The 17331-nt window shown below is 20.8% G+C and overlaps 2 protein-coding genes across 7 annotated transcripts; one reads left to right on the plus strand and one right to left on the minus strand.

The window, feature by feature from the left end:
- Positions 1-966: 966 nt before the first annotated feature.
- On the plus strand, positions 967-17156 carry LOC107996859 (uncharacterized). Of its 3 annotated transcripts, none has more exons than XM_017055176.2 (5): positions 967-1356; positions 1671-1816; positions 15824-16396; positions 16497-16691; positions 16973-17156. In XM_017055176.2, the coding sequence occupies exons 1-4, from the start codon at positions 1120-1122 to the stop codon at positions 16684-16686; spliced, it is 1146 nt and encodes a 381-aa protein (XP_016910665.2). In that variant the 5' UTR covers positions 967-1119; the 3' UTR covers positions 16687-16691; positions 16973-17156. The 3 variants fall into 3 exon arrangements, with proteins under 3 accessions (XP_016910665.2, XP_016910656.2, XP_016910648.2); XM_017055167.2 differs by having other exon boundaries at positions 968-1356; positions 16913-17156; XM_017055159.3 differs by having other exon boundaries at positions 968-1356; positions 16497-17156.
- LOC107996877 (carbohydrate sulfotransferase 11) lies at positions 2001-15318 on the minus strand. Of its 4 annotated transcripts, none has more exons than XM_017055196.3 (7): positions 15016-15318; positions 12920-13092; positions 4415-4671; positions 4064-4304; positions 3769-3948; positions 3530-3687; positions 2001-3372 (listed from the first exon to the last, which is right to left on the minus strand). In XM_017055196.3, exons 1-7 carry the CDS (start codon positions 15026-15028, stop codon positions 3285-3287), a joined length of 1110 nt encoding a protein of 369 aa, XP_016910685.1. In that variant the 5' UTR covers positions 15029-15318; the 3' UTR covers positions 2001-3284. The 4 variants fall into 4 exon arrangements, with proteins under 4 accessions (XP_016910685.1, XP_016910677.1, XP_061933926.1 ...); XM_017055188.3 differs by having other exon boundaries at positions 12920-13113; positions 15016-15301; XM_062077942.1 differs by lacking the exons at positions 12920-13092; positions 15016-15318 and adding exons at positions 5488-5634; positions 7462-7891.
- Positions 17157-17331: the final 175 nt, after the last annotated feature.

The following is a 17331-nucleotide window of genomic DNA, read 5'->3' on the forward strand; positions in this document are numbered from 1 at the left end:
ATGATATCTATTTAATTGTTTATATTATTTATAATTTTTGCCAGAATAAATATCAGAAATCTGCAATCAGATTTTAGATTGATAACGATAAAATGACACGAAAATGAGATTCTAAAGTCTAACAATTTGAATCATAAAAATACATTGCATAGTTAATCTATTCTTGTATGTAGTTTGTGCCCTGATTACCATATATATATGTGTGTGTGTGTGCGTGTGGTATGGTGTGTATATTAAGTACGTATGTACGAAAATATAACAAAAAAGATACTTTTAATTTTGTTTTTTAATAATTTTATTAACTAATTAGGTTAAATATATATGTTTTAATAGAAAATAAGTTTCTAATTTTTTTGATTGAAAATTTGATTTAAAACTATGGGATACAAAGTTCCCTAAAATATGAAGTCTGTTCTATTTTATGATTTTATTTCTTTTGTATTGCAATCTCAAATTAAATCAGAATATAAAATAAAGAATATAAAAGAATACATGAATATAAAATAAATTTAGTACTTAATGCATCATGATATTTCAAAATGTGAAATTTAAAAATTAAATATAATTAATTTCACATCATTTCATAACATTCATTTAATATAGGGATTAAATGATTAAAATATTATTAATAGTTGGTATTAAATTTGGGTATTAAAGAAAAAATTATAATTTGATTTATAGATTTCTATTATATATATATATTATTATATATATATATATATTAAATATGTATATTAATCATATTATTATATATTAAATATATTATAAATTATTAATTTATGAATTATCATATTATATATAATCATATTATAATTTATTTATTATAATTTATTATAATTTAAATATTATCCAATTTATATCATATATTTAAATTAAATCTGGAAAATTATTGACATTTCTTGAATTTTTTCTTTTTTTAAACATTATTTAATTCGATATTTTATATATTTAAATTTTGTATTGATTGTATTGATGAAAATGACACTTAAAATTAATTTATCACATGATGAATCATGCAAATTGCTATGGACGTAGAAAAATTTTATATTATATGTTTTTGTAATATTAATTATTAAATTAAGTATTCATTGAATATTGTGTCTATTTTCAAAAATATAAATGGATTCAATGGACGAAGATATGTTTGCACTCAGCGATGATGAGTTACCAATATCAACTTCAAAATGCAATCCTGTAGAAGAGCATTTAATGAAACAATTGTCGGATGTGCAAACTCGAATCCAGAAAACAAAAAATGACATTAAAGAAATTCAAGATATGACAAAACATGCTTTAGAATCTTTATATAATCAAGCGTTATATGGAAAAAATATAACATTGGATTGTGATAGTGATGTGAGTTTATTATTTATATATTATTTATTTGAAAAAAAATAAATTTTTTTGAAAAATTCGGAAAAATATCTTTTTTTCGAAATATTACTATTATTTTTATTTTCAATTATATCAATTATATATTAATTATATATATTATATACATAACTTAAAAAAATAGTTTATATTAAAATTAATCATAAATTTTATATTTTAATATAATAGGAAATTATGTAAAAAAAAATATGATATATATTTATAATATTAATACAAATTTTCATCAATTTTAAAATATATTAAATTTTATCCATAAATTTTATATATATAATTTGTAGTTGTACACCATAGATGGTCAACCAGTGATAAAGAAGATAAAACATAAATCTGATTCCTGTGAATATATGGTAATAAAAAGCAATTGGAAATATATTTTTTCTGACAAATGGGTTATTGGAATAGAACTAATGAACAATTCAGAAAAGTAAGTACATTATTGATAATTATGGATAAAATATAGAAACAAGTTTTGATTTCTAAGAAATACGTTAATGATAGATATTCATAAGAAATTTTTACAATAAATATTAATAACTTATTGTTTTAAAAAATTATAAGTAAAAAAAGTAACAAAAATAATGTCTTACAAGTAAACACATTGATAAATGTTTTATTATCAAAAATTATTTATATTCTATTTTATTTTAGACAACAAATTAAATATTTCTTATATATTATTATTATTTTATATTCTTAACTAATTAAATTAAATTATAATTAATTTATAATTTTATTCAAATAAGATTAATTTTATATATAATAATTTTTCTTTTTTCTTTTTTTTTTTTTATATTAATATATAATTATTGTCATGTTGTATTTATAATTTAAAATTATAAGGAATTAATTTATTATAACATTTTTGTTATTTTTTAATTTTACAAACAATTTGATTTTATTAACAAAAAATATTTTAATAATTTGATTTTCATATTAAATATAAGTACTATATAATATTTAAAACAATTATTAAATCTTTATATAAAAGCTGTTTCATCATAAAGATATAACTCTATTTAACACAAAAATCTGTTTTAAAATAAATAGTAAAAAATTTTAAACTCATAAATCTTTAAATATTTGCATTTGGAAGTTGTAAGTCTTAATTATTATTAATTATTTATTACATCTTGTGAGAATACTATTATCATTGGTACAATGATAATAATAACCATTTTAACAACGTTCATTAATATATGTGTATACATATTTAATGTTTACACATATATGTATGTATATTTATTTACATATATAAAATTAAAGAAAACATATATTTTTTAAAATACGCAAATATAAAATAGTTGATTAAATTTTTTTTTTCATTAAATTGAAATAATTTGGAATAAAAATTTTCTTTACATATATGTTACATTATATTCTTTGAAAATTATTTTTATATATTCTATTTAGAAAAGTACTCTAGTGAAAAGTACTCTATTTCGAAGTATTAAACTATTCGATGTTTAAGCACAAAAAATTAACAGTAAGCATTGCTCTTAATCATAAACATTTATGTACTAAAAAATTCATTGTTATGTATAATGTTTAAGCAATTGAATATTTTTATAGATACGAAACATTTAAAATCATTTTTACATTGATTTATAACAATTTACAAATGCTTAATCGTTTTAGGCTTTAACAATTTAATATATCGTAACACTTTATTTATTAAAAATTTAAATGTAGCAGTGTTTTGCATGATTATTGTTTATTCGAACAATTTTGGTATGTTTCTATTTTTCATCTTAATTCGTGAAATATTCTATCAAATATATTCGTTGTAATTGATATCATTTTGATATCGCTTTATATGATTTAAAAGAGATAAAATAGAAAGAAAAACAATTCAAACGCTGATGAGTTTGTTATTTGTCTATAAAATACTATCATTAATTTTTACAGATTAATACCGTGTTTTCATCTCTTCCAAGTGCTATATATTCATCGGGAGAATATCCAAAAAGCACAAAATCATATCTGAAATAAAATAAGAATAATAAAAAAATATTATACGTACTTTAATAATAATAATAATAATAATAATAATAATAATAATAACTATTATAAAGTACTATAAGTATTAAAAGCATTATATATAAAAATATTATATACAAAATTTTTGAAGACATATTACCTAAACATCTCATAAAGATCTTTAATTTGAGATTTTGACAATTGAGCGAAATAATTTTTTATTACATCCTTCGTTTGAACTCCTCTTGTAGGATTTTTCCATTCTGGCTTAATGATATGCCCTACATGGGCTTGTTTTATGAGATAATCTTGATCTTCCTTTAAAAATCGACATTCTTTTCAAAATATAAGATGGATCAATTGTATCGATTTATTTAAAATTCTTCAAAAAATACTTACGTGGAGCGTTTCAAATTTAGCAATCACATCAAATCGCACTTGACATGGTGTGCAAAAAATCACAACTGGAGTCCAATGCATATCAAGTTCATTTCCAGCTTTCCATTGACATAATAACCATTGTACAAATTCTTCAAAAAGTGGATATCTTGGACCATGTCGTCCATTTGTCTTTGGATCCTATGCAAATTTTTATTTAAAAATAAAAAAATCATAAAAAAATCTGTTAAATTAACAGAACATTAAAATTAAATTGAACTTAAAGTAATCAAATTTAATGATAATAAATTCTTACCCTAGATCTATAGTTCCAAACAATATGAGCTCCAAGATTACTATGAAATGTGTGTGGCAAGCTGTGCTCCAATTTATCTCTGTAGGCACTGAGTAATCTCTCAAACGGGTGCCTTACTATCAAAAAACTGATGCTATCGTTTAGGAACTTGTTTAACTCATCTGCTGTATATCTGGGATATTTCTGTCTTGCTAAAGAAACAGGTACTGCTTTTGAGGCCTTTAAGAATTGCGGACTATATCTAAAAAATTTAATAAAATTTAATAAAATTTATAGATTAATTGTTAATTAATTGTTAATTTGATGAGCAATTCGTATAAAGAATATTTTAATATAATATATATTTTTTACCCCGCAAGTAGATTAAAATTATACATCCAAGAGGTAGAGGCTGCTTTGAAAACATTACACCATATTAAATGGTATTCTCTATTTACAAGAAATTCCCAAGCATTAGGTCTATGAAGAGAATCATTTCCAGCTCGATCTAAACCTTCTTTAGCGCACTTATCTGCCAAAAATTTCCTTCTTTCATACAATCGTTTTTCAGTTTCAGCGATTGCTGCTTCTTCCATCAACTTTTCCTCTGGTGTCAGATTTGAATCCTCCTATTGAGGATTTCTCATTAATATTCATATTATATTATAATTTTATATAATACTTCAAATACTCCAAAATTATATTTCTAATTCGGATTATTACATGAAGTTACATATATATTCTTATATTTCATTAAACATGATAAAAGAATTACATTATATCATTTTTATTTCTAGTGAATAAATTAAATTTTTAAACTCATTACTGCAATTATTTCAAAAAAGCAATATTGAATTACAAAACAACAATATTCATGTATTTAAAATTATTGAAAACCTGAAAAATTTAGATATCTATTATGAAAATCTAAAATTCAAAATTTATTCGAAAAATTCTACTAAAACTAAAAATATTTGAAAAAATTATAATTCAGATATTTGGAAAAATTATAATTCTTGAAAAATATAGTATTCAAAAAAAATTCAAATATTTAGATATTTTGGAGAAGAAAAAAGAATTTAAATATTTTAATATTTATTTTAATATTCATGATTTAAACTGTTTTGCATTAAATGCACAAGTATATTTAATTTGTTCTAATATTATTAGAGTTTTGAAATTCATAAGAATAATTTGAATTATATCACAAAATTGAATATATATTATAAAATTGAAATTAAATGTCTTCGTGAATACAATTCATTGCAAATTGTGGAACTTTAAATAGTAGCAACAATAGTCGGGAAAGAATAATCGATATTTAATTTATCGATATAATTATCGTCATTTAATCCATTTAAACAAAAAATCAATCAATATCATTTTTCATATTTTATGCACAAATAACTGCAATAACATTAGAAGAAAATAGATAAATGCATTACCTTGTTTATTTCAAATGAAATATATAACTTATTTATATATAAAATCATGTCACATAAGACATTATGTAATCATTAAAATTGAATGCATGAAATATTAAGACTGTTTGTGAGAAGAAATTAAAAAACCGGTTTTCATTCAATCTTTTTCTATAAAATAAATAATTATTTTTTTTCATTTAAAATCTATATTTTATATTCTTTGTTGTAAATTAATACATTCAAATTTATTGAAAATATGTGTTATTTAAAAATATTTTTTTAAATAAGTAATATATCTTAACAAAAAAATATTTTAAAGAATTTAAATAATTAAAAAAAAATAAATTTCTATTTTTTTTTTCATATTTTTATAATGATTTTTAAATTTCGAACATTAACATCCTACGTTTAATCTAAATTTACATAAAATAAAATAATTAAATAATGAAGCGAATAATACAATATAAGTATAAAAAATATAAGTAATTAATAAATAGATCGTAAAACTGATTATTTGATTGATATAAATTATAATAGAACAATTCGAACAGAACAATTAAACTTTAAGTCAATTTTAGAATTTTTTAAGTCGTTTTAAAATTCAAAGCTTGCCGCCTGTTTTCTTTTAACTAACGTGCATGCGCTATGTGTGCCAACCATCTATCTGCATGCAAGGTTAATCCAATTTCCTAATTTCTGCAATTAATCAGAACACTCGCCGCTGCTTATTCGGTATGATTACGCGTTGTACGCCTACTTGGCACATTATAATCGAACAATCAGAACAGATTCTAAGCATAATTGTCTACATTCTAAAAATTTTTATAGGTTTAAAGATTATATACATTAAATAAAAATTCGATCAAAATTTTGAAATGTTAATAAAAAACTTTTTGATATATATATATATGATATATATATATGATAATGTTGAAATTATTACATAATTTTAGATTAATAATTTATAATATATTGTATAATTATTAATATGCATTTAAAGATTTTTTTAAAATAAAATAAATTTAAAAATTGAAATTTTTAAATTTTTTCTAGTTTTTTTAATAATTATACACCAGTAATATTTCATGATTCATACATATTATTATTACTGGTAATTATATTTAATCTCAAGACATTGAAATTCATCATTATATAATCGATTTTTTTACAATTTAAACTAAATCCAATATGAGTTTTGAAACATCAAGGAATAAATAAAAATAAATTATAATAAAAAACAATTTTTCTTCATTTAAGAAAGAATTTCAATTTTAAATGATAATCAGTTTTAAATTAAAAAGATGATATAAAAAGATATGAAAAAAAAAGAGAATTTATAGATCATTTAATTGTAAGATTTCTTAAAATCCGTGAAAATGTTTCAGAAACCTTAAAAACTCTTACATCATTGCTTATAGAATACTTATGAGTTAAAACTAAGAAATAAACACTTAGATTGAGAATTACGTAAACTACTTAATTGATCATTTGATTATATAATTTTTTAGATTGTTGATAAATGTTGAAGAATATTGAAAAATTGAATCAAATTGAAATTATATTATATTATATTATATTTATGTTGTATATTTCTTTTTATTTATATTGATTTTTCAATTTTACAAATATCAATGAATACTTAGAATTAGATCTATCTTTTATCTTTTATCTATTTATACATTCTATACACAATTGTATAGAACAAAATGATTAGATATATTTGAATATTAAATTTTCATTAAAAATTCTAGATATATTTTAATATTAATTCTATCACTTTAATATTAGAGAAATGATTGAATTTATAAAAAATATTTTAAATTTATTAAAAATCAAATAAGAATACATAAAATTAAATAACTTATAAATTATTATTTAACTCAATTATTTTATCTTTAACTAAGAACAATTTTAATTATAAAAAAATTAAAATAAAACTTTTTCAATATATTTGAAAATTTTAAGATAGATTTTCGAACATTCTATTTTTCTAACATTCTTTCTCTCAATTCAATTGTGCTATCTTAATAAAAAATTTTTTTTCTCTTTAAACAAACGATAATGTTATCAACAAAAAGACAAATTTCTAATGGTCGAGAGTAGAACGCAATGATCGTGACTAGGCGGAAACACCGAATATAGAAATACTGTCTTCCGTTTATTGATTTCGGACTGGAAGCCGAATAGCTATTCCGACGCCGACGCCGTCGACACGGTGAATATGGGCCACACGAGTGGTGCAGCGCATGCTGCACTACACCTCAATTTTGCATCTATCCATGCTCTTATGTATTTTCATAGATAATGCAATTTCAAAAATATAGAAAAATCAAGTACATAGTTTGATAATTAAAACATCGATAAAACAGATTTGAGAAAGTTCAATTGAAGATTAGATAATATGAGTATAGATGGAGCTATAGAAAAAAATGACAACTTTGTAAGAAAGTATAAAAAAATAATTAATAGATTTGAATATAAATCTTTTTATGTACTGTTAACTAATCACTGACAATCAGATCATATTACTGAATTTATGGAAATATACGAATTTATATATATATATATAATATATATATTTTATTGCGGAAACTAGTGAATCTTTGGTGATTACGAATATACAAACGATTTGCTGATCATTGCGACTAATTGTATTAATTCAAATGCATTTGTTTACATCGCAGATAGCAATGTTCCAGCATGCATTTTTAATATGAAACATTATATATAATTTAATAATAATTACATATAATAATAATAATGAGTTTCGATGCTATAGCTTAAGCTTGTTGAATCGATTTAATCGATATTTTGTAAATAATCTTTTCTTCGACATACATTTTGTTCGAGAGTTCCTACTTTCGAGTTTTCGAGTCGATAAGCTTGAACGCCAAGTTTAATCGATTTTAGGTCGTCAGCGATTTGCCAGCAATTAATAGTGCATAATTAAGAGTAGAGCTTGATTAATTTTTAAAAAAATTCAAAGATTAAATATTTACTTTTAATTTAAGTAACTATATAAAATACTTCATAAAAGTTATATAATATTATTGTAATATAATTTACAAGTAATTCAATTAATTTCCTTAAAAATAAAATTAGTCTTATTTTAATTTTATTTTAATTTAAAAACTTTAAATATTTTATTTTGATATAACTTTATGCAACTACAAAAATTTATAATAAAAATAGAAGTTTTTTTGTAAAATAAAAAAAAATTTCAAATTATAAATAATATGAATCATAATCGATTTTAATATCGAATAAATTACTCATTTATCTAACCTATAATTATCCAACAATCTATATACATTCCAGAGCGTCATTCTTGACGATTCGTATTTCAACTTTGTTTCATTCTATGTCGATAATTTTTCCAATCACGACGAATCGATGTGCTTCTAGTTATCTATCCGTTGTTATCATTTGATTCTTGTTCATGAAATGATTCATACCTTAAAACGAAAAATTATATTAGTTCAAATTATAAAAAGCGAAAAAATAATTTTATTAAAATAAAGATTTTAAAATTTTGTTTAAAATTTTCTGAATTATGAAAATCATTATTATTTAAAAATAAATTTTATTAGAAAATATTATAGATCAAATATAATAATAATTTAATAATGGTTTCTATGTTCAAAATAATTTAGTGATTAATATAAAATAATTTTTTGTTTCTTTGATATGAATTTCATAATAAATTATTTGAAATGATGCTTATTTAGCTTGGTGCACTTGTCGTAACGAGGGACTCTGCAAGGAGAATGATTACTCTCAATGACATTAAGAGCGATTGCAACACGCTTGCTAGTTCATAAGTATCTCACAGTGAACATCTAACTTTTCCTTTAAAAAGAAATTAATGGTATTAATTTTCGATATGAAACATACAATATATATTTCTAATATATATTTATAATTCTAAGAATATAAAGATATATAAATATATATATAACAAAAAGAAAAAAATTCCTAAATTGGTTCCTTTTAATTAGAAAAAAATGTTAGTTTATTTAATTAATTAAAATTTAATATATATATTTAAAATTAGATAAATTTTTTTAAAAAAATTCTTTATAATCAAAAAACAAAATAAAAAGAAAATATTAAATTTTCAGGTATAAAGGATAAATGTAACAAGAAATAAATAATAAATGAAATTATTAAAAAATTAAAAACACAAAACCTTTATATTTAAATAAAAAAAATGAAAATGACGTGTAAGTTTCATTACAAAAATTTATAAGACCTTCACAAGATTTCAAGAAATATAAATTCTATTATAGAAGAAATACAAGAAATATTATTATATAATTTACAACATGTTGGACTTTGAAAAAAATAAAAATGAAAAATGAAATCTTTTGCAATTTGCTTATGGATCATCTATTTTCAGCTAATATATTTTTCTTGTATATCATCGGTCAAACACGGAAAGTATTATAGACCGGTTCTAGTGGACCATCATCTGTATACACATTACGTAAGAAGATACTTCTGTGGCTCTTTGCTGTATCTAGTTGTATAACTTCCTTTGCGTATTACGCTTTCTCACTAACGAATATAATTTTATGTAAATCGTTATGCGATCTATGTGTTGTAGTTTAACACGTAAAATCAATCAAAAATACTTTGATTAAGAATTAAAACTACGTTTTATGTGAACACAATAATATACTGCTTCTTTTCTAAAGTTGAAAACGATGTTTGCTTCTGTTATCGTATGTTAAACAGGAAGTCGTGGAATTTTTTTAGATACTATTCGAAGCTTGTTTGGAGAGATAGATTTAACCCTTTGTAATGTCACGTGACTTAGGAAATCATGTAAAGATATCCATGTATCTTTCTTTTTTTAAAATCCTGATTCATTTTGTTATCATTGTTTATTATATTTTATAGCGATTTATCTATAGCAATTGTAATTAATTTTTAAGTTTTAAATTATAAATTAAAATTGTATATTAAGCTTTGATTAAATCAAAATCAGATATTCGGTTATTTCTATTATTATGTAAAATATTTCATATAAAAATTGTTTATTATATTCTATCTTTTTTTCAATGTTCAATCTCCATATGAATTATAGCAAATATTTAATATAATTACAAAAATTTTCATTTAAATTCAATATTCTAAGAAATAAATAAATAGAGTTAAAATGAATATTACATTTGAAACCGTCTGTGAGAATAAACCACGCAACGATGGTCGCACGGGATAGGAATTCAAAATTAAAACCGATACCGAGAATTGAGACCACACCGTGCAGAATCACGAAGATGATTTCTCGAAGCTCTTAGTATAACTCTCTTCTTTTAAACGCAAAAATGATAAAAACACAATAATATATTAGAAACTTTTGCAAAACGCTAATAAAAGAAGTAGATAAGAGAAATAAAAATCCATTATAAAAAAATAATAAAATAATAAGAATTTATTGGTTAAAATTCAGTTAAATTATCTGAATTCTAAAATTATTTATGCTCTACACAATTCAAATTATAAAAAATATTTTATTAAAATTAAATAAATCAAAAAAACAAAGTTCTTCCCAAAATCAAGTATTATGTATATAGTTTAGTAAAAATTGTTAAATTTAATTTCCAATTAAAATATATAATTATAATTTTAAAGAAAATTAAAATGAAAATAAACGAAATTATTACAAATTGAGTAGAATTTGATTGAATTAAATTTTAATTGATATAACCCTCAGATAATACTAATAATAGCAATACTATCAAACTACAGATTATTTATAATCTATATTTCAAAAATAGTTCTTGTTTTTAAAATTAAAATTATATGTTCATATTAAGATAATTAAGAAAAGTAATATGTGCTAAAAATAGATTATTTGAAAATAAAATTATTTAACAATTGGAAAAATCGGCTGTTCGAAAGTTAAATATTTATTATACAAAAAAAGTTAAATATATTATACATATATATATATATATATTGTACAATATATATTTATTATACAATAATTGTAGCAAGGAATAATATGGAAATTATTAAAATTTTATTAAAAAAAAAAATCAAAATTTGATGATCAGGAAACTATCGATTTCTATTTTCTATCTACCTGATAGAACCATTAAAAAAATATCAAATAAAACTGCAATCGTCCGTATCGGCAAGAAATCGATTTATATTGGTAGAGTAATTGTCGAGATTGAGGGGTAACTTTAACCATTCTTTGCATGCTTAAAGGGGTAGTATCGTACAATTGTAGGTAGCTACATTTGTGTGCCGCATTGCGCCTGGAAATCTGCCAATCTACGTTGCTTTACGTAAGACTGAGAACTGTTTCGATCTAACCACTCTATCGAAAGGGTAAAAAAGAGAAGAAACTTTTTTTTTTCAAACAATCTTAGATTGATACGGTATTGCAAAAAGTTAATCATTCTTCAAGAATAAATTATACAGAACGATATAATATTATATGAGAAAATAATTTTTCTCATATATTAAAAAAAAAAAAAATCAGAAAGAAATAATTTCATGATATATTTTTTTAAATTAATAGAGTAAAAAATATTATGATTTCATAAGAAAATGAAACGTTAATCTTTCTTTCCCATCATATGAAGTAATAAATATATAAGTAAAAATCATCCTCGTAGCATGCATAAAAAAGTTATCTAAATACACTTATTTTATTAGAATTCATTTGTTTTGAAAAAATAAACTAAAAAACATATATCAATAAAATTGAAAAAAATATAATGGAATATAAGGTATATAGTAAATCATTTTTTGCATAATCACTCATAGTACATTAAATAGATTATATGTAAAGCATTGTTCAAAGAATATAAGTATTAATTACGACAGCAATATCGAATAGAAATTTATTAAATAATATTAATATTAAATAATAAATAACAGATGAAATTATATTTATTTTCTTATTTATTTAATTTCTTAATTCTTTATTATTTATCTTTTATTTATTTGTTATGATGAACTAATAATATAACAATCATACTTTTATTTCTTGATGTTCGACTGAAAATAGAAAAAAAATAAGACAGATAAAAAACTATTAACATTTGATTATTGATAAAAGTATAAAGTGAAGTTAATGATTTAAAATTTATAAATTTTTATATAAAAAATATATAAAATAAAAAAAAATATTCATTAGATAATGAAATATATATATTTTATACTGTGATATAAATCTAATTAAGTAAAATCATCTTTTTCTAACATTAAATGTTATTTTTTATAAAAATAAAAAAATATTTTTTTTAAAAGAAAAATGAACATAATTTTTCATTATTTTGAACAAAAACATAATTTTTTATAATAAGAACGATTGTTTCGTAGCTTTTTTACAATATTTGTTCTTTCAAAACTGATCTGCCTTTTTTGTTAGTCTGAATCCTAAACGTGTGTGAAAAATTTTTTTATAAAAAATATATAAGAAATCATCACTCACCTCCAACAAAAGTCCTTGGTGCACATTGTTGTCGGCATCTTGGCTAGATAGAAGTAACATCAACAAAGTCAAGATACCAGCAGCCAGCAGTGTTCGCCTAATTGCCGCGAACACATATCGTCGTAATGTCATCTTCTCCCTATGTATGATTTTTTTTCTATATTCATATCGAACTGAAACAGGTGAATCGATTCCTATATTTCATTGATTAATCGAATCAAACATATTTATTATTAATCAATAAAAAAAATTAAATGTTTGTACATTTAACTCTCATATAATACCACATAATTTTTAAGAAAATTTAATATTTTCTGACAAAATTAAAATATTTCATTAAAATTTTAATTATAAAATTTCACTTTAATAATATAACTTTTTTTGTTCTGTATATTCTATATATAAACATATTTATACTATATTGCATTAAATTTATATGTATTAAAAAGAAATAAATATTAAAATTAAATAAAAAAATTATATTTTTATTGATACATATATATTTTTTTGATCATTTTTAATTTTCGAAAATTTAAAATAAAAATTAGAAATTCTTTATTATACGAAAAATTAATTTTTTTGGTGTCAAATATAATTCAAGTGATATTTATAATTTAAAAAAAATGTTATTAATCTGAATATAATATCGAATAATCGATTTGAATAATTATCGATTTTCTGTTCAATTTATAATTTTTTGTTAAAAAAAAATTCATATAATAATAATAATATAAATATATATTTTTTATTTTATTTAAATTATTCTAATTAAATTAATGAATAAATCTTAAAGAAATTAAATCTGCTAATATAAATTTAAATATAAATATAAAATAATAAAACTGGTTCTATTTTTCTATACTTCATTTTTCAAAATTTGAATTAATTTATTCATTAGAAATATAAATTATACGTAATTTTTTTTAGAAAATTATTTTTTACATTTTTTATAATTTTTTATAAAAAAAAGATAATTGGAATAAATTTAAAAAACTCAAAATAATAATATGTCGTATATTGAAATAAAATATACATGATTAGTCATCAGCAATCACGTGTCTCTTTCTTAAGGATGCGTATTTGTTGAAAAACTTAAAATGAAATAAAATTATAAAATTTTATAAGAATAAAAAAATAAATAACATAATTCTATCCATATATAAAATAATAACTAAAATTTACATATATACCATCAATTTATACATTTTAATTTCACAATAATGCTTTATAATATATAAATAAAATCCTCATAATATTTTTACATATCATATATATAAAGGATTTTTTGGTATAATTCAAATGAACTTAAATATATAATAATGTAATAAATAATAATATAATATAACAATAAATATAATAAATAATTCTATCTAATACATTTTCTACTATTCAACTATTCAATAGAATATTTTATATCGATTACACTAATATCGATTAATATTTATATTAATATTAATATCAATTATTATTAAATTGATTTTTTTCTATATAATATTATTAAAAAGAAAATAATGAAATAAATTGTCTTATAAAAATATATATGTTTGCTTATTCAGCGAAGTTTCAAGGCCATTGCAAAATAATACGTGCAATATTTATAAAGTAGAACATTAGATTTAAGAATCGATGGACGTTTTATTGAAAAGTTTGCATAGAAACACGAAAAATATGCGCGCACATGGATAATTTTTTTTTCGTAAATTTAATTTTGTTTTTTTTTAATTATGCTAATAATATAACATAATATTATACCAATCAATCATTAAATAATAAGTATTTTATAAATAAATCATTAAATATTTTAAATTCGTTAAATTTAGATATTTAATAAATAACATTTAAAAAAAAGAAATAATAAGAATTTATCAATTTTTGTCTATATATGTATATAAACAAATATATATATAATCAGGTATTATCAATAGAATAAAAAGATTTCAACTTTTTTTCAACATTGCAATAATATAATCAATGCATATGTTTCCTATATCAAATAGGTCAGAGAAAATCTCTTTCTACTTAATTAATATCATATAATGATTACATTTCCTGGTTCATTTTGCTATGTTTTCATGTTTATTTGTTTTGATACGTACTTGGCGTGGACATATATGCCCTTATATCAGGATTTAACGATGCATCTATTGCATTCTCTGCAAAATTAATGGTTCTCTTTGATTTGATCAAATCTTGTATAAACGAAAACAAAATATACTGTGAATCGAAACACGATTATATTAATATATTCTTCGAATTATGAACTCGCGAAACACGTGACACAACTGATTTATTGAATGAAAACTATAGACACCACACGATCACGGCGGCATCCTGCAGATTACTGAAAAGAGGTACACACTGTTTCGTATGCTTCCATGCGTGCGTCGTCTGCTACTAACCAATTCGTTCGTAGATGCTGATTGGTTAATGTTTTCGCGGGTCGATTTGCCTGGATGATATCTGCGCAAACGCAACACTGAAATCATCTTATTCTATACAATTATACAGACTCCCTTTAATTATTTATGCTCCTTTGAATATGATTTTTATTGTTAAATATTGAATAATAAGTAACTTGAATAATAAGTATACTTCTAATCTTTATATTTAAATCGATTGACATATCACAAAAATTCTTTTGAAATATGAAACATTATACATTATTTCATATACTAATATTATAGAATTAATATTATAGAATGAGAATAAAATTCTAAAATTATAAATTAAAAAATAATAAATATTTTCAGAATAATATTACATCAATTGAATTTCATATTAATTATTTTTAATTCATTTTCTTAATTCTTAATAAATATTGATAAAACATTATTAACAATTTTATCCATAAAAAAATATATTTATATATTTATAAATAATATAAAGTTTTTAACTTTATTTCAGAACGTTAAGTAATCCTCAAATTTATGTATCTCTTAAGGATAATGATGAACTTTATGGCATATCGATGTTTTGGAAGCTAGTTAATGAAATATTTTCATATCGAATTGATAAAATTCAACCGAATAGTTATGTTATGGCTACCGTTGTTCTCAATGTACCAAAATTTGATAAAAATCCTTTCTGTGATGTATATGGTACAATCTCATACAAAATCGAAGAAAATGAATATCAAATTCCAATACCTGTTATTCGTCTTACGATTGAGGATACTATTGATAACAATTACCAAATTAAATTTTTAACCGAAAGGAACTATGCTTTTCAAGTAGAAACGAAAGATATTTTGCCTATGATTTTAGCTTTAAGAAGTACATCAGTAGAGAAAATTATTGATGTACAAATCAAAAAAATACCTAAAAAAGAGAAAGAGTTTTTGACATTCTTGAAAGAAAAATCTTTCGAAGCAATTTTCGAAAACATTTATATCGTACAAACGACTAGTTGCCTAATGCATTGTTTGATCGAGATACTACCTATTATCGAAGGAGAAGAAAAATTAAGAATTTCTTCAAGGTAAAAACAATATTTATTATAATTAAATTTCAATTTTTATTAAAATACGATTTGAATACAAAGTTTTTATTATAATTTCGAAATTTATACATATTTATAGATCTAACCATCAAATGAATATAATATTACGATTTTTAAAAGATCATTTTTCGGATATGATTATTGAAGAAGATGTTAATCCTTTTCATGCTGCGATGGTTCTTATGAATGAATTAAAATTATATCTTGAGGACACGAGCACCGCCGAACGGCAAATGGCGAGAATAAGAACTGACCTACTTATCCCGTGAACACGGTAAAACAGATTTTGTTCATTTATTATCTTAATATTTAAAATTATTTGAAACATTCATAATAAATTAAAATAAATTAATCCAATCATAATAAATTAAAATAAATTCAATTTTTTTTCTCTTTTATTAAAGTTTCATTTTATTTTCTCTTATTTATGTAGATATAATTTGCATATAAGTTTTTTACTATATAGATTTTTGTAATAGATTATTATTTATTCAGGAATTGAAGTCAAATTGAATAGTATCCAAGATTTTTGAATTATATTTATCTCACTCCTAGCTCTTGCTCCTAGACAATAATATCAGGATAACATGGCATAGGTAGTAGCTTTGTAACTATCGAGATCCCACTGAAAACCGGTTTACTTACTATATAGTAAGTACTCTTCAATCTAACTGTACTTGCATGAGTATAGAGTTAATACAAAATGATATTGTATCAATAAATAATTTTAATAAAAATATTAATTGTATAATTTATTTCAAATATATTAAGATTTATGTATTTTGTATTATCTATTTTTATTGATTATTTTTATTTTTATTTATTTTTATTTAATATTTTGATAATTGTATAAAATATTTTATTTTTCATATATATATATATATTTAATAAATGTTATTAAAATAATAATGAAA

Source organism: Apis cerana, linkage group LG8, assembly GCF_029169275.1.
Source record: "Apis cerana isolate GH-2021 linkage group LG8, AcerK_1.0, whole genome shotgun sequence".
Taxonomy (NCBI): Eukaryota; Metazoa; Arthropoda; class Insecta; order Hymenoptera; family Apidae; genus Apis; species Apis cerana.

Bases quoted from the DNA above. Each gene is read 5' to 3' on its own strand.
- LOC107996877 (XM_017055188.3), bottom strand. The intron at 4,672-12,919 runs GTGAGTGATGAT...AATCCTCAATAG, and splicing joins ACCAAGGACTTTTGTTGGAG to GAGGATTCAAATCTGACACC. The intron at 3,949-4,063 runs GTAAGAATTTAT...AAATTTGCATAG, and splicing joins TTTGGAACTATAGATCTAGG to GATCCAAAGACAAATGGACG.
- LOC107996859 (XM_017055176.2), top strand. From the start codon at position 1,120: ATGGATTCAATGGACGAAGATATGTTTGCACTCAGCGATGATGAGTTA. The intron at 1,817-15,823 runs GTAAGTACATTA...ACTTTATTTCAG, and splicing joins CTAATGAACAATTCAGAAAA to AACGTTAAGTAATCCTCAAA. The intron at 16,397-16,496 runs GTAAAAACAATA...ACATATTTATAG, and splicing joins AAATTAAGAATTTCTTCAAG to ATCTAACCATCAAATGAATA.